The sequence below is a fragment of the Indicator indicator genome, chromosome 2, assembly GCF_027791375.1.
Source record: "Indicator indicator isolate 239-I01 chromosome 2, UM_Iind_1.1, whole genome shotgun sequence".
In the NCBI taxonomy this organism is placed as follows: Eukaryota; Metazoa; Chordata; class Aves; order Piciformes; family Indicatoridae; genus Indicator; species Indicator indicator.
This window is the reverse complement of record NC_072011.1, coordinates 1753393-1776439: the sequence shown is the minus strand read 5'-3', so window position 1 is coordinate 1776439 and position 23047 is coordinate 1753393. Positions and strand designations below refer to the sequence as shown.

Sequence of the window (23047 nt, the reverse complement as noted above, 5' to 3'; positions counted from 1 at the left end):
ACACACACATGCACCCACACTGCTTGCCACAAGGTGACTATTTAATGAATCCAGTTTTGGGGCTCCCCAGGTCAAGAGAGACAGGGACCTGATGGAGAGAATCCAACTGTGGCAGTTCAGGCTGGGTGTCTCCTGTTACTACCACATAAGTTACACCTCTGGTGTTCAGGCTGGGTGCCTCCCGTTACTACCACATAAGTTACACCTCTGGTGTTCAAGCTGGGTGCCTCCCGTTACTACCACATAAGTTACACCTCTGGTGTTCAGGCTGAGTGCCTCCTGTTACTACCACATAAGTTACACCTCTGGTGTTCAGGCTGAGTGCCTCCTGTTACTACCACATAAGTTACACCTCTGGTGTTCAGGCTGGGTGCCTCCCGTTACTACCACATAAGTTACACCTCTGGTGTTCAGGCTGAGTGCCTCCTGTTACTACCACATAAGTTACACCTCTGGTGTTCAGGCTGAGTGCCTCCCGTTACTACCACATAAGTTACACCTCTGGTGTTCAGGCTGAGTGCCTCCTGTTACTACCACATAAGTTACACCTCTGGTGTTCAGGCTGAGTGCCTCCCGTTACTACCACATAAGTTACACCTCTGGTGTTCAGGCTGGGTGCCTCCCATTACTACCACATAAGTTACACCTCTGGTGTTCAGGCTGGGTGCCTCCCGTTACTACCACATAAGTTACACCTCTGGTGTTCAGGCTGAGTGCCTCCTGTTACTACCACATAAGTTACACCTCTGGTGTTCAGGCTGGGTGCCTCCCGTTACTACCACATAAGTTACACCTCTGGTGTTCAAGCTGGGTGCCTCCTGTTACTACCACATAAGTTACACCTCTGGTGTTCAGGCTGAGTGCCTCCTGTTACTACCACATAAGTTACACCTCTGGTGTTCAGGCTGGGTGCCTCCCGTTACTACCACATAAGTTACACCTCTGGTGTTCAAGCTGGGTGCCTCCTGTTACTACCACATAAGTTACACCTCTGGTGTTCAGGCTGAGTGCCTCCTGTTACTACCACATAAGCTACACCTCCAGTGTCCCGAGTGTCCAACCCAATCAGGTGGACACAGGAATCAGTGTATTTCTACCCAGAAATCCTGCGCCCTATCAATCCATCTGCAAAGTCATTCCCTGCCTCTTTCCTCCCTCCCTGATCCTGTGGGAGATGCTTCCCTATCGGGTAACAGTGGGGGAGCATCTCAAGGCCTCTTAGGCCTAATGCCAGGAGGAAAAGTAGGGGGGCAGTGTCAGACCTGGCCAGCCTGAGACTAGCCTAGCAGTAGGGGGGAAGAAAGAGCCCTGGGGGTTTTGGCTATACCCTCAGGTGGGAGAAGGGAAGAGCTGGGAGGTCTTTGGGTGTTGTGTAAGGGGCTCTGCACGCTTTGGGATATCTTTGTCACTAAGCTCCTAGTTTTTGTAGTTTCACCAATTGCTTTTCCATTTAAACTGCCCATCACTCTTCAATCCATTTGTGTGTCATTCTTTTGTCCCTCTCAGGGCAAGAGAGGATCTGTCTGGCCTCAAACCAGCACACTAACGGAGAGGCAGGAGGATGCTTAGGGGACTTGAGCATCTCCCCTGTGAAAAGAGACTGAGAGCCATGGGGCTGTTTAGTGTGGAGAAGAGAAGGCTGAGAGGGGATCTGATCACTTAAACATGAGGAGAAACTTCTTTACTGTGAGGGTGTCGGAGCACTGGGTCAGGCTGCCCAGGGAGGCTGTGGCATCTCCTTCTCTGAAGACTTTCAAGACTCGTCTGGATGCATTCCTGTGTGACCTGTGCTGGGTGACCCTGCTTTGGCAGGCGGGGTTGGACTCGATGACCTCCAGAGGTCAGTTTCAAGCCCCACCATTCCCTGACCCTCATTGCACCCCGGCCCCTGCGCGCTCTGTCCGCTAGGGCGCGCTCTGTCCGCTAGGGCGCGCTCTGTCCGCTAGGGCGCGCTCTCTCCGCTAGGGCGCGCTCTGTCCGCTAGGGCGCGCTCTCTCCGCTAGGGCGCGCTCTGTCCGCTAGGGCGCGCTCTCTCCGCTAGGGCGCGCTCTTCCTTTCAGCTGTGCAGCGCGCAGGCGCAGCTCGCGCTCCCCCCGGCTCCGTTTACTGCGCCTGGGCAGCGACGTTGCGCTTCCTGCCGCCCCTGGGAGCGCTGGGGCGGGGCTGGGGCGGTCGCGTCATCAGCCGCGCGCCCGCCGCTCTCCTTCCGCCGCGGCCCAGCGCGCAGGCGTAGCGGCTTCCGGTGACGTTCCCGGTGGGGGGGTTGTGACGCCCGCGGGCCGGTGTCGCCGGTGTGTGGATTGGTGTCGCCCCTGGCGGCGCGTTCCGGCGGGCGCCATGGCGGTGAACTACAGCGCGAAGGAGGAGGCGGACGGACATCCCTCGGGCGGCGTCGGGGTGCCCGGCGGCGGAGCGGGGGGCGGCGGCGGCGGAGGCGGCGGCGGGGCCGTGAAGACCCGCAAGCCCGATAATACGGCGTTCAAGCAGCAGCGGCTGCCGGCCTGGCAGCCCATCCTGACGGCGGGCACGGTGCTGCCGGCCTTCTTCATCATCGGCCTCATCTTCATCCCCATCGGCATCGGCATCTACGTCACCTCCAACAACATCCGCGAGTACGAGGTGCGCGGTGGGAGGGGTCGTAGGCGGTGGTGGCCGGGCCTGGCCGAGTGCCCGGGCGGGACGGTGGCTTGGAAGTCTCCCCCCGAGACCGCTGGGAGTGCGCCGGGCGGGGCGCTGCCGGGGGTTGAGTGCCTCTCGGCGGCCTGCGCCTCCCCGTGAAACCTGGCCCCGTCCCTTCCTGCGGGCAGCCGGCGGGAGCTAGGGGTGGGTTCTGCGAGGAGCGGACACCTCGCCCCCGCTGCTCCGCTTCACTTTGTGCTCTTTAACACACTGACTGGTTTCCTTCCATGACCACGGAGCTTAACAGAGGACCCCCGCACAGGTTGTACCTTGAGAGGGTACAGCAAAGGGTTATGGAGATGACAGAGGGACTGGAATATCTCTCTTGCGAAAAAAAGGCTTGGGGCTTTTTAGCCTGAAGAAGTCTGAAGGGAGATCTTATCTGTGCTTATCAGTACTTAAGAGAGTGGGCATCAGGAGGATGGAGCCAGTTTTTTTTGTCAGTGGTGCCCAGTGACAGGACAAGAGGTAATGAGAACAAACTTGAACATAGGAAGGTCCATCTAAACACGAGGAGGAGCTTCTTTGAGGGTCTTGGAGCACTGGAACAGGCTGCACAGAGAGGTGATGGAGTCTCCATCTGTGGAGTCATTCAGAACCTGCCAGTGCATGTCCTCTGCAATCTGCTCTAGGTGGTCCTCTGGCAGGGGCTTGAACCAGCTGATCTCCAGAGGTCCCTTCCAACCCCTGTCGTTCTGTGATTCTCTAGCTCTCCTGTCAGCCTTGCCAGTGCTCCTGGGTCAGCTTCCAGGGAAGCTAATGCTGCTGTTTAATCAACACAGCCCAGTGCAGGTTTTGTTCCCAGCAGCACAGAAAGTGTAGGGTAGCTTTTGGCTGTGGAATGAATATCATTAAGTGTTCCAAAGTAATTGTAGTTTCAGGACAAAACTCTGTAATTCTTGGCATGCACAGAGGATTTTGTGTTTTAGGTGCTCTATGAGAGAGTAAACCTAGAAACAAAGATTGAAGAGTGTCTTTTTCTAATTATACTTAGCAAAAACTGAGCTGTTTGCATGCAATAATTAGCCACACCACTATGAAAAGCTGCTGGGCATTAACTGAAGACTGAACTGTGTGTGTCACAGTTCCCTCCCTGTGATAAGAGGATCAATTTGTGTTGTAAGGAAGCAAACCAAAGGGCTTAAGGACAACCTTGGAGAACAGATTGACAGCTGTGATTAGTTTCAGTGAGCTGATGTGACCAGGATTGATTGAGAGGGAAGACAGCATAGCTTTTTGTTGGATTGCTGTATTGGAGAATGTAATTTTTTTTTTTTTGTGGATGAAATAATTGTAGCTATCAGGGGAAGCTGTCACTTTCAGATAGGTGGTGTTCAAGACAGTAGCTTGGCTAGTGGTGGCAATGAAGCCCAATTAAGAAATCCTGAGGCAGACCATGGATGGTATTGTATTTCCATAAGTTCTGTTGAAATGTAAACAGTGTTGTAATAAAATCAATGGTCGCTTTCCTTTGATGTTAAGTACTAAAATTCTAGTCAAGGAGAAAAGCAGAAGTGAAAAACCACAAAGCTGAAGTATATTTTGCAGTGTCCACATGTATGTAAGCCTGTTTTTGAGCAGCAATTGGCTCTTGTGTCAAGGCTTGAGGGTGTACAGAACACCTGAAATGTGACACAAGTGCATTAGGGAACGTTGCCAGGTTATCCCAGGCATTGTGGACTTTTAAATTGTTCTGTTATAATAATATTTAAGATAAATACATGTTTTCAGCAATGCTTAATGGAGAGGAGTTGAAAAAAAAATCCTCTATTTTTTGGGGGGCTTTTGACAATTGCATTTAAAGTAGCCATTTCTCTAGGAAAGTGATAGGAAGTCTTAAGGTAAATGTAATGGGATAAAGATACCTCATGAGTGTTTTTCATTATGACTAGATCTGAGTTGGTTTATAGGGAGAAGAAATACAGCAGAGTTTTTTGAGTCCAAAAATGTGACTCCTCATACTTATATTGCTGCTGTATGCATATATCCATATTTTTTTATATGCTACTCTTGCTGAGCAGCTCAGTTGTGTACTCCCCATAAGTTCTACTAGGAGCCAAAACTTAGATGCTCCCATTTAAGGGACAGTGTGAAAATCCATAGGTGAGCTGGGAGCATGACAGATTGCCTCCTGTGCAATCAGGTTGCAGATACAAAGCAGTAGTGGCCATTTAGAATTGGAAGCCAGTTGGCATTTGCAGGCCTTTGACCCTAATTTAAAGCTAGTCAGGACTGGAAAGGGTTTCAGTGTTTTGTTCATTTGTTTTCCTGTGCAAGTTCACTCTTGTGTCATCCACTTCATGTGAAGCAACCCCAGGTTAGATCATTAGGGCATTGAAGAGGACAGCAGGGACAGAGTTCATGACTCTGAGAGTATGAACAGGCTGTTGCTGTATGCAGGTAAGGATGGGGAAACTTGAATCTTGTTCCCTTATCTTCATGCCTGTTTTATGGAGTGTTATAATACACAAATTCTGTGAGTGAGATCATTCTAGAGGCAGCAGAGTTTTAGGGGAGGAAAAAAAAAGTTTAAAGCAGAAAAGGCTTTAAAGCCTTTGTAGCAACAAAACACAGACAAAGCATTTCACAGACCAGTGTTTGGGCTGTTAACATCAGTGACGCTGCTGTCAGCTATATTTTTAGCTCAGATACAGAATCATAGAACCCTTTTGGTTGGAAAAGACTTTTAAGATCAAGTCCAGCTGTTATTTCACTCTACAAAGTCTGGTGCTAATCAAGTTCCTCAGCACCACATCTCTGTGTCTTCTAAACACCTCCAGGGATAGGATTCAGCCACCTCATTGTCCAGTGTTTGAGAACCCTTTCAGTGAAGAAGTCCCTTCTAGACCTCCCCTGGTGCAACTTGAGGCAGTTTCCTCTCATCCTGTCATCTCTTACTAGGGAAAAGAGATGGACACTCACCTCACTCCAGCCTCCTTTCAGGTAGTTGTAGAGAGTGAGGTCTCCCCTCAGCTTCATTTTCCTCAGACCGAACACCCCCAGTTCCTTCAGCCACTCCTTGTAAGATCTGTCTTCTGACCCTTTTTGTCCCAGCTTAATATACTGTGTTTTGTTGGTGACCTCCAAGTGTTATTCACAAATATTTGGCTCTGGGAGACAAGACTCTAGAAGCTAGGTGCAGTGACTAAGGTCTTTGACAAAAGTGACTGGGGGAGGAAGCAGAGGTGGTTATTTACACCTACCTCCTAGACAATGGCATGCTTGTGAAGTGTCTGTGCTTGCATCTCTCTCTCTCTACATTTCTAACTGTATATTGGAATTCTAACTCAGTATATTGGAATTGAATAGGATGCATAATTTATGCCTCTGAAATGCAAATTGATGTACAGTTCAAAACCACCCTTTCCTGGAACTTGATGTTGCAGCCATCAATATCTCTGAACTGTGCTCTTCTCATACAGGTGCATGGACTGAACAGCAAATTGCAGCTTTTCCATTGATTTCCTTCTTTAAGCTCTTGAATTCGAAAGTGGAATTTTTCCAACAGCTTAAGTGTGCTACAATTAGAGGGGGGTTGTGTTGTTCCTGGGGATTTTTGTGTGTGTTTTGGTTTGTGTTTTGCTTTGTTTTGTGTTTGTGTTCCGGTTTGGTTTGGTTTTTTTTCTCCTAGTGTTTTTCTTACTGTTTCAAAGGAAATAAACACTGATTTCTCTTGGGTCTGTTATCATAGAACCACAGAATTGTCAGGGTTGGAAGGGACCTCAAGGCTCATCCAGTTCTAACCCCCCTGCCATGGGCAGGGACACCTCACACCACAGCAGGTTGCTCACAGCCACATCCAGCCTGGCTGCAAAAACCTCCAGGGATGAGGCTTCCACCACCTCCCTGGGCAACCTGTGCCAGTGTCTCACCACCCTCGTGCGGAAGAACTTCTTACTAACATCTAATCTAAATCTTCCCTCCACTAGCTTGGATCCATTCCCCCCAGTCCTATCACTCCCTGACACCCTAAAAAGTTCCTCCCCAGCTTTCTTGTAGCCCCCTTCTAGATATTGGAAGGACACAAGAAGGTCTCCTTGGAGCCTTCTCTTCTTCAGACTGCACAACCCCAACTCTCTCAGTCTGTCCTCATAGGAGAGGAGCTCCAGCCCTCTGCTCATCCTTGTGGCCCTTCTCTGGACACATTCCAGAGTGGGCCACTAGTTTCCCACTCTGAAACTAGTGGGAAATGACTCTCAGTTGTATAAATGTGGCCTCTTACCCTGTTAGTAAAGGGTGAAAGAGTTGTATATTTCTTGATTGATTTATTTAGAATGGATTAACATTAACAGAGTATTAGTATGTGATAAAAATTGAGGAAGAGCCAAAACATTGCATGGGGAAAAGAGATCTTTGTGCTGTGATTGCTGCTGTGGAATGCATCATCACAATTAAAAAGCCAGATAAAGGCATGACTAGGAATGAAGAGCTGAAAGGAAGTAAGTTACTATTATCTTGTTGGTGTTGTGTGCAGTTCTGGCAACCCCATCTCAGAAATGATACCAAACTTAGGAATGCCTACAGAGAAAGCTAGCAAAGAGGACTAGAATTCTATGATGCCTTTCATATAAGAAAGGGCCAAGTGGAATGGGATAAATGTCAGTGTATGAAGTCTACAAAATCGTAAATGGTTCAGTAAATATATTCTTTCTTTACTGCAGACAGGTAAATCACCTGAGCAAGGCATCAACAGCCTGAAAAGCTACTGGTGCCAGATGATTTGGATATATCCAATGCCCTTAGATGAGGGGATCCTGGGAAGGGCTTGTCATGAGGGTTTGTCATGCTGGCTCATCTGTGGAGACAGAATGCTGGGTCAGGCAAAATCCTGGCATGGACCTCAAAATCAGTCAGTTCTCAAAGTCATGTTTTTGTTATTTTGACAAGAGAGGAAGACAGATACCACTGTCCCTCTAATTGTTGAATGTATCCTGTGAATGTGGATGCAGAACCTTTCCCCCTTGGCAGTCACTGTCCAGGGAAGCTCTTGGATAGCATTGAAGCAGATAGCAGTGGCCAAAAGCATACTTCTGTTTCAGTGATACATCAATTTCATGCTCTACAAATGTAGTTAATTGTATTTTTTTCCCAAGTGAAGTCTTAAGGTCTTCTGTAACCTTGGATTATTCAAGTTTTTTTTTCTTGATTTAAAACAAATCTGCACACTGGAAAAGTAGGTCTGAGCATGGAGGTTTAAGTTCTTTCTTAAGGAAATGCTTGCTTAGGCTAACTTTAGCAGGAAAGCAATCCCACTGAGTTAGCCTTGAACAAATCACAGTGTCACAGTACATTAGAGGCTGGAAAGGGACCTCAAGAGATCATCAGGTCTACTCCTTCTGCCAGAGCAGCATCACCCAGGGCAGGCCACACAGCAATGCATCCAGGTGGGGTTGGAAAGGCTCCAGAGAAGGAGACTCCACAACCTCTCTGGGCAGCCTGCTCCAGGGCTCCCTCACCCTCACTGCAAAGAAGTTTCTCCTCATGTTGAGCTGAAATCTTCTCTGTTCAAGTTTGTCTCCATTGTTCCTTGGCTTCTTGCTGTGCAGCACCCAGCAGAGCTTGGCCCCCTCCACTTGACCCCCAGCCCTCAGCTCTTGAGAGACATTGATCAGATCCCTCTCAGCCTTCTCTTCTCCACACTAAACAGCCCCAGGGCTCTCAGGCTCTCTTCCCAGGGGAGATGCTCAAGTCCCCCAAGCATCCTCCTGCCTCTCCCTTGGATTCTCTCCAGGTCTCTGTCTTTCTTGATCTGTGGAGCCCCAAACTGGACACAGGATTGCAGCTGTGGTCTCAGCAGGGCAGAGCAGAAAGGGAGCAGAACCTCCCTAGCCCTGCTGGCCACACTTTGCTTGCTGCACCCCAGGCATGAGCTGCATTGTTTGCTGAGAGCAGTGGTGGTGGTATCTCTGCCTTCTGTAGCTGAACAGAGCTGTCCAGGACTGCTGCAGTAGTGCTATTTCTAGATCAGCATCAACCCAATACCTTGTTCAGTGAAGGAAGCCAGGACTCTGTGATCCTGACTCTCTCTCTGCCAGTTAAGAGCTTCTGAAGCTGACTTCTTTCAGCTTAGGCTCGTTAGCGCCTGCATCTCATCTGGCAGGAATCTGGCAGCAGAGTAGATGCTAATAAAAATGCTGAGGGAAGGGTTGCAGCTTGATAGATACAGAAGAAATGGCAGGCAGGGAGACCTTGAAGAAGATCCAGGTGAAAATAGGCTTCAGTTGTTCCCTGCCCCTTGAAACTGCATGTTTGTTTTACCTAACCTTAATACAGGTAGTAGAACAGATCATAAATCACCCTTAATTCTTGGTAATGCATTTCACTGCAAGCATGAATCAGGGCAAACCATTTGCAGCAGCCTCTCATCAGGTACAGGAGGCGTAGCTTAAGTGATTCTGTTGTTAAACAGCTTGTTGCCATGAGTTAGTATCTGTTGAACGAATCTGAATCTAAATTCTAAGCAGGAAGTTCATAGGAAGTGTAAAAATAAATAGTTTGTAGGCAGATGGAAGCTGCTTCTGCTCCACTTGGAGCCCAGGTTAATTGCTTCCTGTCATTCATGTGCCTGGAGCTAGAGGTGGAGCTGATGTGGTCAAACAACTTCAGTTGGCTTGGACCACAGGGTGAGCTTATGGCTGCTGAGGATCTGTTATGCATACTGCCCAGGTAGCCTGTGTGTCCAGACTGCAAGTGCTGCCTTTTCTTGACCTACACTATTGAAGACAGATTAATACTGACCATCTTTCTTGACCATTCCTGGCAAACCAGTGTTAGCATCTTCCTCTTCCTATTTTAGAACAGTTCTTGGGCTTTTAGTGTTTTTATTTTACTTTTTAAATATTTAAAGAAAAAAAAATCTTCTGACTAATGAAATGGATAAAAATGGTCAGCAAAGGAAGTTTTGTAATGCAAATATTTAATATTTTTGTAATTGAACATAGATTCATGGAATGATTTGGGTTGGAGGGGACCTTAAAGATCATCTACTTCTAACCCCCCTGCCGTAGGCAGGGACACCTTCCACTAGCCCAGGTTGCCCAAGTCCTCATCCAACCTGGCCTTGAACACCTCCAGGGAGGGGACATCCATGACCTCCCTGGGCAGCCTGTTCCAGTGTCTCACAGCTCTTACTGTGAAGAATTTCTTCCTCATCTAGAATCATTCAGATTTAGACATTCATGGAAAGCCTGCAGAGGCTCAGATCTGCTTATCATCCAGTGTGTGTGTGTTTGGAAACATCATGGAGTCTGGAGTCTCTGCTGTGTGGGTTTGGTTTCCTTGGCTTTGTGTTTTGGTTGGGTTTCCCCCAGCAGTAAAGGCCAATGTCAGTGTTATTTGTTTGAGGCTGACATTGAGCATAGAGACAGAATCACAAAATCATTTAGGTTGGAAGGGACCACTTGAGACCATCAAAGAGGCCTGACTAGGCTTTTGGGGTTGAAGTCTAATAAGGTTGCCAAACAAGTGCCTTGTCAGCTCTTTGCCATTAATCAATTTTTAAAAATCATTGTAAGTAACTTTTTTCTGGTTTTTGTTTGTTTGTTTGTTTGTTTGTTTTTCTATTCCAGATTGACTATACAGGAACAGAGCCTTCCAGTCCTTGCAACAAATGTTTAAATGTGTCCTGGGACAGCTCAGCACCTTGTACTTGCACCATCAATTTCACACTGGAACATTCATTTGAGGTATGCTACCCTGTATGCAGAGTGAAATAGAACAGTTTGTTTGCTTCATTTCCTAATCCACACGAGTAGCTCTGTCACTGAAGTATTTTCCTCTGTTTTAAAGGGTTGTTTCTAGTTGTTCTGTGGACTTGGATCTGCTTTTTGTGTGCCTTTTCAGTAGCAGGGATGAGATGGTTTCTGTTGCATCTGGAGATGTCCAGCATTAAATGGAATGCTTGTGTTTTTCCACGTTTAGACTTATCCTATGTGCCATGTAGCTGGCAAGTAGATGAGCTGTTCCTGCCTGATTTACACAGACTTAGGGAATCATAGAGTCATAGGATTGTTTTGGTTGGAAAAGACCTCTGAGGTCATCCAGTCCAACCATCAACCCAACACCACCATGGCCATTAAACCATGGACTGAAGTGCCATGGCCACAGGTTTCTTGAACACCCCCAGGGATGGAAACTCCACCACCTCTCTGGGCAGCCTGTTCCAATGCATGACCACTCCTCCAGGAAAGACATTTTTCCTAATACCCAATCTAAACCTCCTCTGGCAGAGTTTCAGGCCATTTCCTGGTATTGGAGAGAAGAGACCAACTCCCACTTCACTCCAACCTCTTTTCAGGGGCAATGAGGTCTCTCCTCAGCCTCCTCTTCTCCAGACTAAACAACCCCAGTTCCCTCAGCTGCTTCTCATAAGACTTTTTCTTCATACCCTTCACCAACTTCTCTGGACACGCACCAGCAACTCAGTGTCTTTCTTATCAGGAGGGCCCCAAAACTTAATTCAGCATGAACTGGAAATACTGAAAGGATAGATGTTTTCCCACAGATTGGAGGCAAGCAATGAGGTTATGTGTTCAGGTGTTGGGATTAGTGCTGGTGAATATCACTGTGGTAGTTGTGGCCTGTTTGTCCTGTTTGACATCGGTTAGGGTAGTACTCTCCTGTGCTCAGTGTGAAGAAAGGCTTGAAACTGCTACTTCAGGAGTGTAAGCATAGAATTGAAGAGGTTCAAATTTAAGCTTTTTGTGGATGATAATCCTTCTTTCTCCATTTGGCTTTTGGCAGAGCAATGTGTTCATGTATTATGGACTGTCTAACTTCTATCAAAACCATCGCCGTTACGTGAAGTCTCGAGACGACAGCCAGCTCAACGGAGATAACAGCTCTCTGCTTGTAGGTATTTCTGCTTGGGTGTGGGAAAGCAGCTAGCTTCTGGCTGCTGCAAAAATCACCCCAAGGCACAGTACTTTGTTTAATAATGACGGTGAGGTGCTAGAACTTTTACACAACAGAAGATAACCCTAAGGAATTTCTATGTTGTTTACACAGTACTGTGAAGTGTCATGTCCATCGTTTCATGAAGTGGTCAGCAATCATAGAATGGTCCAGGCTGGAAGGGACCTCCAAAAGTCATCCAGTCCAACCTCCCTGCAGTCAGCAGGGACATCCCCAACTAGATCAGGTTGCCCAGAGCCTTGTCAAGCCTCACCTTGAATATCTCCAGGGATGGAGCCTCAACCACCTCCCTGGGCAACCTTTTCCAGTGTTCCACCACCCTCACAGTAAAGACCTTGTTCCTAACATCCAATCTCAATCTGCCCTTCTCTAGTTTGAAGCCATTGCCCCTTGTCCTGTCCCTGCAGACCTTTGTAAACAGCCTCCCCCCAGCCTTCCTGTAGCCCCCTCAGTTACTGGAAGGCTGCCATCAGGACTCCCCAGAGACTCCTCCAGACTGAACACCCCCAGCTCCCTCAGCCTGTCCTCATAGCAGAGGTGCTCCAACCCAATGCAGTGCTTCAGTCACTTCTCCAATCTAAATAGCTTTAAACTGTCTTGGCTTCAGTAAGTAGGATCTGTCTGTATCCATTCTGTCTGGAGCTTTTGTTTTCAGTATAAAATAGTTTTTGGTTAGGAGATTGCAGCTAACTGCATCCATTTCTGTAGTCTCTGGTTCAGTATTGAACATCAGCCCTATTGGAAAGCAGCAGTACTGTGTGTTCTGCTCAATGTCTGAGGTTTAGGACCACGCCTCTCCTTTTTTCCTGATTTTTGAGGAGTGGAAGTACAATTGGCTTCTTGCTCCAGCAAGAATGATTATTTTTTTTTTACCTCAAAATTAAAAAAAAAAAAAGGGGGGGTGGGAGAACTTCAGGAGGCTATAGCAGATGAGTGGCACAGGGTTTGGGCAGGGGGTGGCTTTTTCTGCTTGAATTTTTTGCATGCTGTTGGAGCTTGCAACTTTTTGCATTTTATCTTACATTTAATTTCTTAATTCTAGTCTTATTTTCCTAACATGGATGCATACTCAAAAAAGGCCCTTTAATAAAAGAAGACTTAAGTACTAATCACAGAGTTGTTAGGGTTGGAAGGGACCTCAAGAATCATCCAGTTCCAACCCCCCTGCTATGGGCAGGGACACCTCACACTAGATCAGGTTGCTCAGAGCTACATCCAGCCTGGCCTTAAAAACCTCACGAGGGACAACTGTTTCTATGAAGAGAGAAAGTTCTAACAGCTTCCAAGAAAAAACTTATTTTCAGTATGACCACAATGGGATTCTGTCTTTATTCATGTCCTGCTTAGATTTCATTCCTGCTTATTGCAGAAAAACCAACCATGCTAACTGGTATTGAATGTTGAAGTATTTGTAAGTAACCTGCCTTGTGAAAAGATTCTTTTATGGTACATTTAAGGTGTGCTCATTGAGTAAGACCAGGTTAGTTGTGTCAAGTACCACAGACTCACCTGCCTTTTGTTTTTTTCCTTTCTGGCTGCCAGAACCCAAGTAAGGAATGTGAGCCTTACCGCACAAATGAGGACAAGCCCATTGCTCCTTGTGGAGCCATTGCCAACAGCATGTTTAATGGTATGGTGACACTTTTAACTTACCATTTAGATGTTTCTGTGAGCTACTTTGTTTTGTATTGTCAGTTGTACCAAGTAAAGGCATCAGGAGTGGTTTTTTGTTTTGAATTAGCACATTGTCGTTGTTAAGAATAAAATAATTAGCTTGTACTGCTGTTGCCTTCTTTCAAAACTGCTGTAAGAATTAATCTGGTGGCATACAAAGAGTGGAAGTATTTGTGAGGAGTACTTGTTGTAAGGAGCTGTTACTGCTGTGGAGTAGAAACCTCAATATCAGAGATGGATTCTACGCTCCTGTCTAGTATAGACTGATTCTTACAGAACAGCTTGTGGTTGTGGCAGGCAGGTAATAAATGCCTTGTTCAGTTTTTCTGTTTCATTTCTCCTGGGGGTGATTTGTTTTATTGCTTATCAGGATCATCTGCCTAACGAAAGTTTCTGCAGCTGGTTTCCTAATTGGGTTCTCTCTTTAGATACCCTGGAATTATATCGCATCGAAAACGAGACAAGGGTGGATATTCCTCTGATTAAAAAAGGCATTGCCTGGTGGACAGATAAAAATGTGAAGTTCAGGAATCCTACAGGAGATGGAAATAACTTAACTGCACTTTTCCAAGGTAAAAAACCCAACCCAACCAACCAAAACAACAACAAAAAACGCCTAACCCAACAACAAAAACCTCCACAAAAGCCCAACAAAACAAAAACAAGTGAAATTTTAGGCCTAGGAAAACACTTCAGACACATTGTAACTGCTATTAATTTTACCTGACTGACAACATTTTACTGAACATACTAATCAAATGCTGTAGTTCCCTGAAGAAATCTCAGCTAAGGACGACTCTGCTATCTGGAAGGGTTGTGTTTAAATAATGAAAGCTGCAAATTTCACTTGGAAGTGATTGGTTTTTACCTTTAATGTAAGAATTCATCTATTTTTTTTTCTACTTATTTTTTCTCCACCTTGAATACTGAGAAAAGCCCAGTATGTGCACTGCTGTCATAGTTTAACCCCAGCTGACAACTAAGCACCACACAGGTGCTCACTCACTGTGCCCTTGCACAGTGAGGTGGAAAAGGGAGAATCAGAAGGGTAAAAGTGAGAAAAGTTAAGGACTAAGATAGACAGTTTAATAATAATAAGACTAAGATAGACAGTTTAATAATAATAATAAAACCCCCAAACCAAACAACAAAGAAAGGAAAACAAAACCCGAGTAAAATGAGCAATGCAAAAGAAAACAATCCATAGATTGATAGAATGGTTTGGATTGGAGGGGACCTTAAAGATCAACCAACCCCCCTGCCATGAGCAGGGACACCTTCCACCAGCCCAGCTTACTCAAGGCCTCATCCCACCTGGCCTTGAACACCTCCAAGGAGGGGGCATCCACAACCTCCCTGGGTAACCTGTTCCAGTGTCTCACCATCCTCACTGTAAAGAATTTCTTCCTAATCTCCAGTCTAAATCTACCTTCTTCCATCTTAAAGCCATTCCACTCAACCTGTCACTACAAGCCCTTGTAAAAAGTTCTTCCCCAGCTTTCTTGTAGCTTTCAGGAACTGGAAGGCTGCTATAAGGTCTCCTCAGGGCCATATTTTTTTCCAGGCTGAATTGCACACCACCAAGCAAGTCTTTAGGCAGTGGCAGCCTCTGCCTACCTCTACCTGCCTGGCTGTATTGCTGAGCATGACCTGATACAGAAAAGAATGTCCCTTTCTGTGGTCAGTTAGGGTCAGCTCTCCTAGGGTTGTGTCCCTTCCCAGCCTGTTGTAGTGATGAGAGAAGCAGGAAAGGCCTTGAAGCTGTGTAAGCATGGGTGTGTTACAAGCTTGGCTTTCATCACAGGATCCAAACATAGCAGGGTACAAGCTACAGTGAAGAAATTTAACTCTGTCCTAGCCAAAACCAATGCAGCTGCTACAATGCTTAGATTTACCTTGCAAAGAAATCCTGCAGCTTTCATAGGGAGTTTGCATTTAAATGTTTCTACTGCTTGACTGTGCACATTCAATAAACACCACAAACTGATTCTTTTTTGTGATGAGAACTGACTCATGTCTCTTACTTCTTAGGTTAAATGCAGTCTGGCAAACCACAGTTTTCTTTGTCTACTAATGTCTGAATATCCTCTTCCTCAGGGCTCAGAGCGGGGGGGTGTGTGTTTTTGCAAGACATATAATGATTTCAGGTTGAACCTGATGTGGGTTTCTTGCTTAGTCACAGCCAAATTACATGTTAAGATACTTTAATACAGTGTAGACTTCCATTTCCAGTACAGCAGAAGCATTAGTATGGTATGTGATTCTGTGAGTGCACATGGTTGTATTTGTTCCTGGTCCAGGAAGTGGTAGTCAGATTATAATGAGTGAGCAGAATTGGTTTCATGATAATGGGGAACTATTGAACTAAGTAAAAGTGTGGCCAGCAGGTCTTGGGAGGTTCTTCTTCCCCTCTGCTCTGCCCTGCTGAGACTACACCTGCAATCCTGTGTCCAGTTTGGGGCTCCCCAGTTCAAGAGAGGCAGAGACCTGCTGGAGAGAATCCAAGGGAGCGCCACTAGGTTGATTAGGGGACTTGAGCATCTCCCCTGGGAAGAGAGCCTGAGAGCCCTGGGGCTGTTTAGTGTGGAGAAGAGAAGGCTGAGAGGGGATCTGATCAATGTCTCTCAAGAGCTGAGGGCTGGGGGTCAAGTGGAGGGGGCCAGGCTCTGCTGGGTGCTGCACAGCAATTAGCCAAGGAACAACAGGTTCAAGCTTGAACAGAGAAGATTTCACCTCAACATGAGGAGAAACTTCTTTGCAGTGAGGGTGAGGGAGCCCTGGAACAGGCTGCCCAGAGAGGTTGTGGAGTCTCCTTCTCTGGAGCCTTTCCAACCCCACCTGGATGCATTCCTGTGCAGACTCCCCTGGGTGATGCTGCTTTGGCAGGGGAGTTGGACTGGAGGATCTCTGGAGGTCCCTTCCAACCCGTAATGTGCTGTGGTACTGTGATAACGTTTAGAGACAAGACTCCCTGGCTTATAAAAATGTGTAGGGGAGGCAAATCAGTTTAAAGAAATGAACAGTGCTGTCATGAGAATAAAGGGATGTGTGCTGCTAGTTAAATGCTGCAGAACAAAAAGTTCTTAAATGGTGTTTTGCAGTAGTTGTGCACCTGAGCCAGCACAATCCCCATTATCCATACAGGCCGGGGGAGGAGGTGGTAGAGAGCAGCCCTGTGGGAAAGGACTTGGGGCTACTTGTGGATGAGAAGCTGGACACAAGCCATCAGTGTGCCCTTGCAGCCCAGAAGGCCAAGGGCATCCTAGCTGTGTCGAAGCGTGGCCAGCAGGTTGAGAGAGGTGAAGCTGCTACTCTAATCTGGTAAGACCTCACCTGGAGTACTGTGTCCAGCTCTGAGGCCCCACCATGAGAAGAACATGGACAGGATGGAGAGCTACAGAGCAGGACCACCAAAATGATCAGAGGGCTGAAGCACCTCTCCTGCAAAGACAGGCTGAGAGAGTTGTGGTTATTCAGTCTGGAGAAGAGGCGGCTAGGGAGAGACCTTATATCAGCCCTGCAGTACCTGAAGGGGACCCTACAAGAAGGCTGAGGAGGAACTGTGGACAAGGGGTAATGGTTTTAAACTGGACTAGATTTAGATTGGCCATTGGGAAAAAATTCTTTGCTATGAGAGTGGTGGAATGCTGGAACAGGCTGCCCAGGGAGTTGGTGGAGGCCCCATCCTTGGAGACAGTCCAAATCAGGTTTGATTGGGCTCTGAACAACTTAATCTAGTTGGGGGTGTCCCTGCTTGCTGCAGAGGGGGTTTCACTAGGATGGTCTTTAAAGGTCCCTTCCAGCCCAGTGCCTTCTATGGTTCTATGAGTACTGCTGAGTTCATACTGATGAGAAGTTAATATGTTTTTTGTGATCCTGGGATGCATCAGGAAGGGTGTGTCCAGTGAGGGTGACAGAGCATTAGAACAGGCTGCCCAAGGGGGTTGTGGAGTCTCCTTCTCTGGAGCCTTTCCAACCCCACCTGGATGCATTCCTGTGCGGACTCCCCTAAGTGATGCTGCTCTGGCAGGGGGGTTGGACCTGATGATCTCTTGAGGTCCCTTCCACCCTCTGATATACTGTGATACTAGAATGAGTTTTGATGAGCCAGCTTGAGACTCCAGTCCTGCATCAGAAAATACTTGACTGTTTCTGTCCAATCCTAGGCACAACAAAGCCTGTGAACTGGCCCAAGCCAGTGTACATGCTGGACTCAGAGCCTGACAACAACGGCTTCATCAATGAGGACTTCATCGTCTGGATGCGCACTGCTGCTCTGCCCACCTTCCGCAAGCTCTATCGCCTCATCGAGAGGAAGGACAACCTGGAGCCTACCTTACAGGCTGGAAACTATTCTTTGGTTATTACATACAGTATCCTTTGAAAAGCCTTTGCAAAGGGCTGAGGGCCTTAGCTGGATTACATGGAGAGAGATTTGTGCAAGCTCAGATTCAGAGCTCACCTGTTTTCACAGAATCACCGAATGTTAGGGGCTGGAAGGGAGCTCCAAAGCTCATCCAGTCCAACCCCCCTGCCAGAGCAGGGGCACCTAGAGCAGCTCACACAGGAACACAGCCAGGTGGGTCTTGAATATCTCCAAAGAGGGAGACTCCATAACTCCCCTGGGCAGCCTGTGCCAGGCTTCTGTCACCCTCACAGGGAAAAAAAATTCTTCCTCCTGTTTCCATGGAACTTCCTATGGCTCAGCTTCCACCACTGCCCCTTGTGCTGGCATTGGGCATCACCCAGCAGAGCCTGGCTCCAGCCTCTGGGCACTCCTCCTGCACATCTTTAGCACCAGCAAGGAGCTCACCTCTCAGGCTCCTCCTCTCCAAGCTCCAGAGCCCTCAGCTCCCTCAGCTTCTCCTCCTAAGGAAGATCTTCCACTCCCCAAATCATTTTTGTGGCTCTGCACTGGAATCTTCCAAGTGATGCCCTGAGGTCCTTCTTGAACTGAGGGCCCCAGAACTGGTCACAATATTCCAGATGCAACCTCACCAGGGTAGAGTACAGGAGGAGGAGAACCTCTTACCATCTCTTAAAAAGAAATGGTGTTGAGCTGTGGTTGAAATGTGGTAGTGAGACTTATGTAGAATATTGCCACCTTTAACTTCTGTCCAAGGCTTTATAGAATTGGTAGCTTCATACTGAGAGAGAAATTGAATTGCTTGGGTACTGTAAAGGAATTGAGAGAAGCATAGCAAAAAGGAAAGAACAGAGGTGGTTAGTGGCCTAGAAAATTTGTAACTTCAAGGTGTAATTGCAGCCTGTAGTCAAGGGCAGACTGAATTGGAGGTCAGGGAAATGCCAGAGCTGTGCATCAAGGCAGGGTCTGTCACTCTGTTTTGGACCAACTAAGGACTAGGTAGAAGTGCAGGAGACTTCTTAGAAGAGGGTTGGCATAGAGCATCTGCCCTATGAAGAGAGAGTGAGAGCCTTGGGGCTCTTTATTCTGGAGAAGAGAAGGCTGAGAGGGATCTGATCAATGTCTCTCAAGAGCTGAGGGCTGGGGGTCAAGTGGAGGGGGCCAAGCTCTGCTGGGTGCTGCACAGCAATAAGCTGAGGAACAATGGAGGCAAACTTGAACAGAGAAGGTTTCAGCTCAACAAGAGGAGAAACTTTGGTGTGAGGGTGAGGGAGCCTTGGACCAGGCTGCCCAGAGAGGTTGTGGAGTCTCCTTCTCTGGAGATTTTCCAAACCCACCTGGATGCATTCCTGTGTAGACTACTCTGGTTGATCCTGCTCTGTCAGGGGGGTTGGACTGGATGATCCCTGGAGATCCCTTCCAACCTATAACATTCTGTGATTCTATGGTTACCAAATTTTACAGTCTGAAAGCATGTAATGATCATTTTCAAGTAGCTGTTGCAGTATTATTCTTGGTTGCAAAACTGTAAGGTGTGTGATCTAAAACTGCATGAACAAAAGGAAAAAGTTGTGGTAACCATCTAGTCAAGAATTAAAACTTAGGTTTCTCTCAGTTTATTGAAACTGCTTTCAAAAGCCCCCAAAATGCTGCATCTTCTCTTACCTATAAAAGGAGTTAACATCTAATGTGGCATTTCTTTTCTTGGAGTAGCTGACAGTGCCTGATTAGTGTTAGCCTAAAAGAAAGCTAAGTGTTTCTGTGGTGGGTTGAGACTGTTCCCTATGAAGTTTGGAGAATTACCCCCCAAATAAATCACCAGTTGGTTTGGAAGCAGAATGAAGCTGTATTTACAAAGCAAGCAAAAATCTAGAAATATGAAATGCAGTGAGTAAGTACAAAATATATTTACATATATTTACAATTAAGAAACAACACAAAGGATCCCCTTCAGTTGTTCCCAGACCCCTCTGGGCAGTCCAGGGGGGCTGCTTGCATCCTCCCCTCTCTCCCTTCCCTCTCCTTCCCTTCTCAGTACCTTCAGAAAGTCAGTTCAGACAGCAGGTCAGGAAAGAGGTAAGGGAGCAAGCCACAAAAAGAGAATAGGGAGTGAAAAAGAGACAAATGTTTATGCAACTAACTTTTATCCTTATTAACAAAGCCAATGGAGTAATGTAGACAAATGAGTCATTTTTTGCATCCAATGCTAATTTACCTTTTTTACTCAAGGATGTCCAGAAAGTTCCTATTCTTGTTGTTGCAGTTAGGAACTAGCTGCATATTAATTAGCTGCATATTTGCTTCATATTAGTTCTTCCAGTGTTTAAAGGCAGCAGCTTGCATTTGGAATCTGAATGAACTGACCCAAAATTTTCACGTGACCACATAAAGCAAGATTTCAAAATCTGCTTCTTGTTTTCCTTAATGGCTTGTTTTTTCCCAGATTATCCTGTACACAGCTTTGATGGCCGAAAAAGAATGATCTTAAGCACCATCTCGTGGATGGGAGGCAAAAATCCCTTTCTGGGAATCGCTTACATCACCGTTGGCTCCATCTGCTTCTTCTTGGGGGTTGTGTTGCTGATCATCCACCACAAATATGGCAACCGCAACACCAGCGCGGACATTCCCAACTAGCCACCCTGCATCCTGAAAGCAAATGTACTGCATGTGCATCGAGGCCAGTCCAGAACAGACCCAGTTTTTGAAAGGCAAATCTCTGCTCCTCTCACTTCTGAGACTGGGTACCTCATGTTTCTCTAAAGCTCTCCTTTGCCATGCTGTGGGTTAGCTCCTGCTGACGAGGGGTATCCAGTTAGCTACATTGATTGTATCTCTGCCCACCTCAGAAAAAGGCTCTTCTGATGGTTTTTATGCCTCTTAACTGGGCAGGCCACATGATACATATAGCTCCTGTTGTTCCCTTGATGCATCTGCTGCTTGTTCCTGTGTTGTGTAACCTCAGTGTGAATTCAGTACCTAGAGGCTTTGTGGAGAAGATGGCTGTAAATCCTTAACTTCCCAGAATTCAGGCACCTGTTGGAAAAGAAGTCGAGTCTTAAGTGTTTTGTTTTTCAATTCACTGTCTCGTGTGCATGAGCTTTTTACGTTTCTTGCTGAAATTTTAATATATTTATAAGAGTTGTTAAATATTTTTCCCCCCCTCTGTGTCTACCCACCTCTGTCACGTTGAATCTTTAAGTGCTGTGTGCATTTCAGCACTCCTGGATTCTTTGTATATTTACAATGTACGTGCCTGGCCAGTAAATGAGCATCCTATGGAGATAATTAACAACTCAGTTTTCTGGTTATCTGCCTGAGTCCCTTCTGAGGATTGTTGTAAATTGGGAAATGTTTGTTGCAGGTAGAATCTGCCTTTTTTATTTTTTCTCTCTATTTTTGTCTTTTTTTTAACTCACATCCAGTGCTAATCTACCCATTCTGCTTGCTGGTTTTGCTGTTTATGAGCAGCTCCAAGCATTGAGAAGAACCTAAAAGTGGGTTTTGGGTTTTTTTTATTTTTTCACTCATAAATTTGGGTGAATTCCTTTTTATTGGAGGAGTTTCTTAATTTTCTTGAGGTGTAGGTATTCTGAGCAGGCTTTGTTGTAAAGGAATTACTTTGGGGTGAACACCACATTAATTTTTTTGGGGTGTTAGGATAGTAAACTCTAGAAATTCCCAAGTTGAGATGGCAGGAACCTTTTTTTTCACTGAAATGCAGGTTGAGCTTGCGGTGAAACCTCACTGAAGTATTGCAGTTAGAGGCCATGTGCAGGTTAGTCTTAAATTACAGAAGGGTTCATCTTCAGGTTAATTAAAAGTTAACTGTGACCTGTAAAAAAAAAATACTACTTTTTGGTGACTTTATTTTTCTTTTCTTCTTTTTTTTGTTTGTAGATGATGCACAGAAATTGTAATGTATATGGTGGAGATCACTTTATATGCAACTAGCTTGATAAAGTATTGACAATATTAAAAAGAAAAAACACCTAATAAATTCTGCAAACCGTTTAACAAGAGAATTAATTTTGTTCTTGAACACAGATGTGTTTTCATCTGGGTGAAAAGATATAGTCCCACTAAGTGTGAATGCAGTTGAGGTGAGTTCTGTTTGTTAAAAACAGTTGTTTATTCATGGGCCAACAGCTTAATATCTAGCCAGCTTTTTAAACTACTGTTTTATCACATAAATTTGAGTTTTTACTGAATTTAAGTAATCCTTTTAGAGTATCACTTTAACTGTGTAAGTCTCTATGAAATGAGGGCAACATTTGCACTGTTCTAGCTTTCTGTAACTCCACAACATTTCTTTACAGAGTACAGTGTGGCAGCACAGGGGTTTGTGTAGAAAAGGAATTTAAGATTTTATTTACAGGCTCACAGGATGTTAGGGGTTGGAAAGGACCTCTGGAGATTGAGTCCAACCCCCTTGCCAGAGCACAGGTCACACAGGAACACATCCAGACAGGGCTGGAAAGTCTCCAGAGAAGGAGACTCCACAACCTCTCTGGGCAGCCTGCTCCAGGGCTCTGGCACCCTCCCAGTCAAGAAGTTCCTCCTCCTGTTGAGGTGGAACCTCCTGTGCTGGAGTTTACATCCATTGCCCCTTGGCCTATCACAGTGAGCAGAGGCTGTCCCTGTCCCTTCCTTCCTGACCTTCAGCCCTCAGGTATTTTACAGACATTGATCAGATCCCTCTCAGCCTTCTCCTCTCCAGACTAAGCACCCCCAGGGCTCTCAGCCTCTGCTCCCCAGGCAGTGCTCCAGTCCCTTCAGCATCCTTGGAGCCCTCCCTTGGACTCTCTCCAGCAGATCCCAGTCCCTCCTGAACTGGGGAGCCCAGAGCTGGATGCAATATTAGGTAACGATAGGTAACGATGAGCTTGAAAAAAGAAAGCTGAGGGCTATCAAAAGAGACTTTCAGGGCCTTGGGTTAACTGGTCAAGGGAGTGGGAACACAGGCAGTGTTTTCTTGTACTTGCAGGGACCAACCCAGAAAGACTGAGGAGGACTCACCAGATCAGTTCTAACATCCTGTGATCCTGATGAGGGTTTTGTGTTGCCCTAGTTGGTGAGTTTAAAAAACTAAGCCAACAGTGACAAAACAAAAACTAAACCACTTAAACCAAAACAAACAAAAAAACCCCACCCAAACAACCCTGAACAAAAAATTCCAAACACTCCAATGTTAGCCATCTTCTTGTGGGTTGAATTAGATCCCCCTAGTAATTATTCTTTTTGGAAGTCTGCCCCAGAGAGCAAACCTCAGCATGCTCAGAATTTGGAAGTAAAAATGGAAGTGTATTTAGAAAAGAAACTAAATATAACAGTATAAAAGGCATTAAACATGTACAGAGTATATTTACATATATACACACAGCATAACAACAGCACAGCACCCCCTGTGCTTTG

At 46.2% G+C, this 23047-nt stretch overlaps 1 protein-coding gene across 2 annotated transcripts; it reads left to right on the top strand.

The window, feature by feature from the left end:
• Window positions 1–2337: 2337 nt before the first annotated feature.
• TMEM30A (transmembrane protein 30A) lies at window positions 2338–21495 on the top strand. 2 transcript variants are annotated; one of them, XM_054393927.1, is made up of 8 exons: window positions 2338–2389; window positions 2435–2619; window positions 10248–10364; window positions 11422–11529; window positions 13135–13222; window positions 13695–13838; window positions 17433–17639; window positions 20076–21495. In XM_054393927.1, exons 1-8 carry the CDS (start codon window positions 2338–2340, stop codon window positions 20267–20269), a joined length of 1095 nt encoding a protein of 364 aa, XP_054249902.1. In that variant the 3' UTR covers window positions 20270–21495. The 2 variants fall into 2 exon arrangements, with proteins under 2 accessions (XP_054249902.1, XP_054249910.1); XM_054393935.1 differs by lacking the exon at window positions 10248–10364.
• Window positions 21496–23047: the final 1552 nt, after the last annotated feature.

Excerpts from the sequence above, each read along its gene's own strand:
- TMEM30A (XM_054393927.1), top strand. The coding sequence starts at position 2,338 with ATGGCGGTGAACTACAGCGCGAAGGAGGAGGCGGACGGACATCCCTCG. Across the intron at positions 13,839-17,432 it reads CTTAACTGCACTTTTCCAAG|GCACAACAAAGCCTGTGAAC; the intron begins GTAAAAAACCCA and ends GTCCAATCCTAG. Across the intron at positions 17,640-20,075 it reads TTCTTTGGTTATTACATACA|ATTATCCTGTACACAGCTTT; the intron begins GTATCCTTTGAA and ends GTTTTTTCCCAG.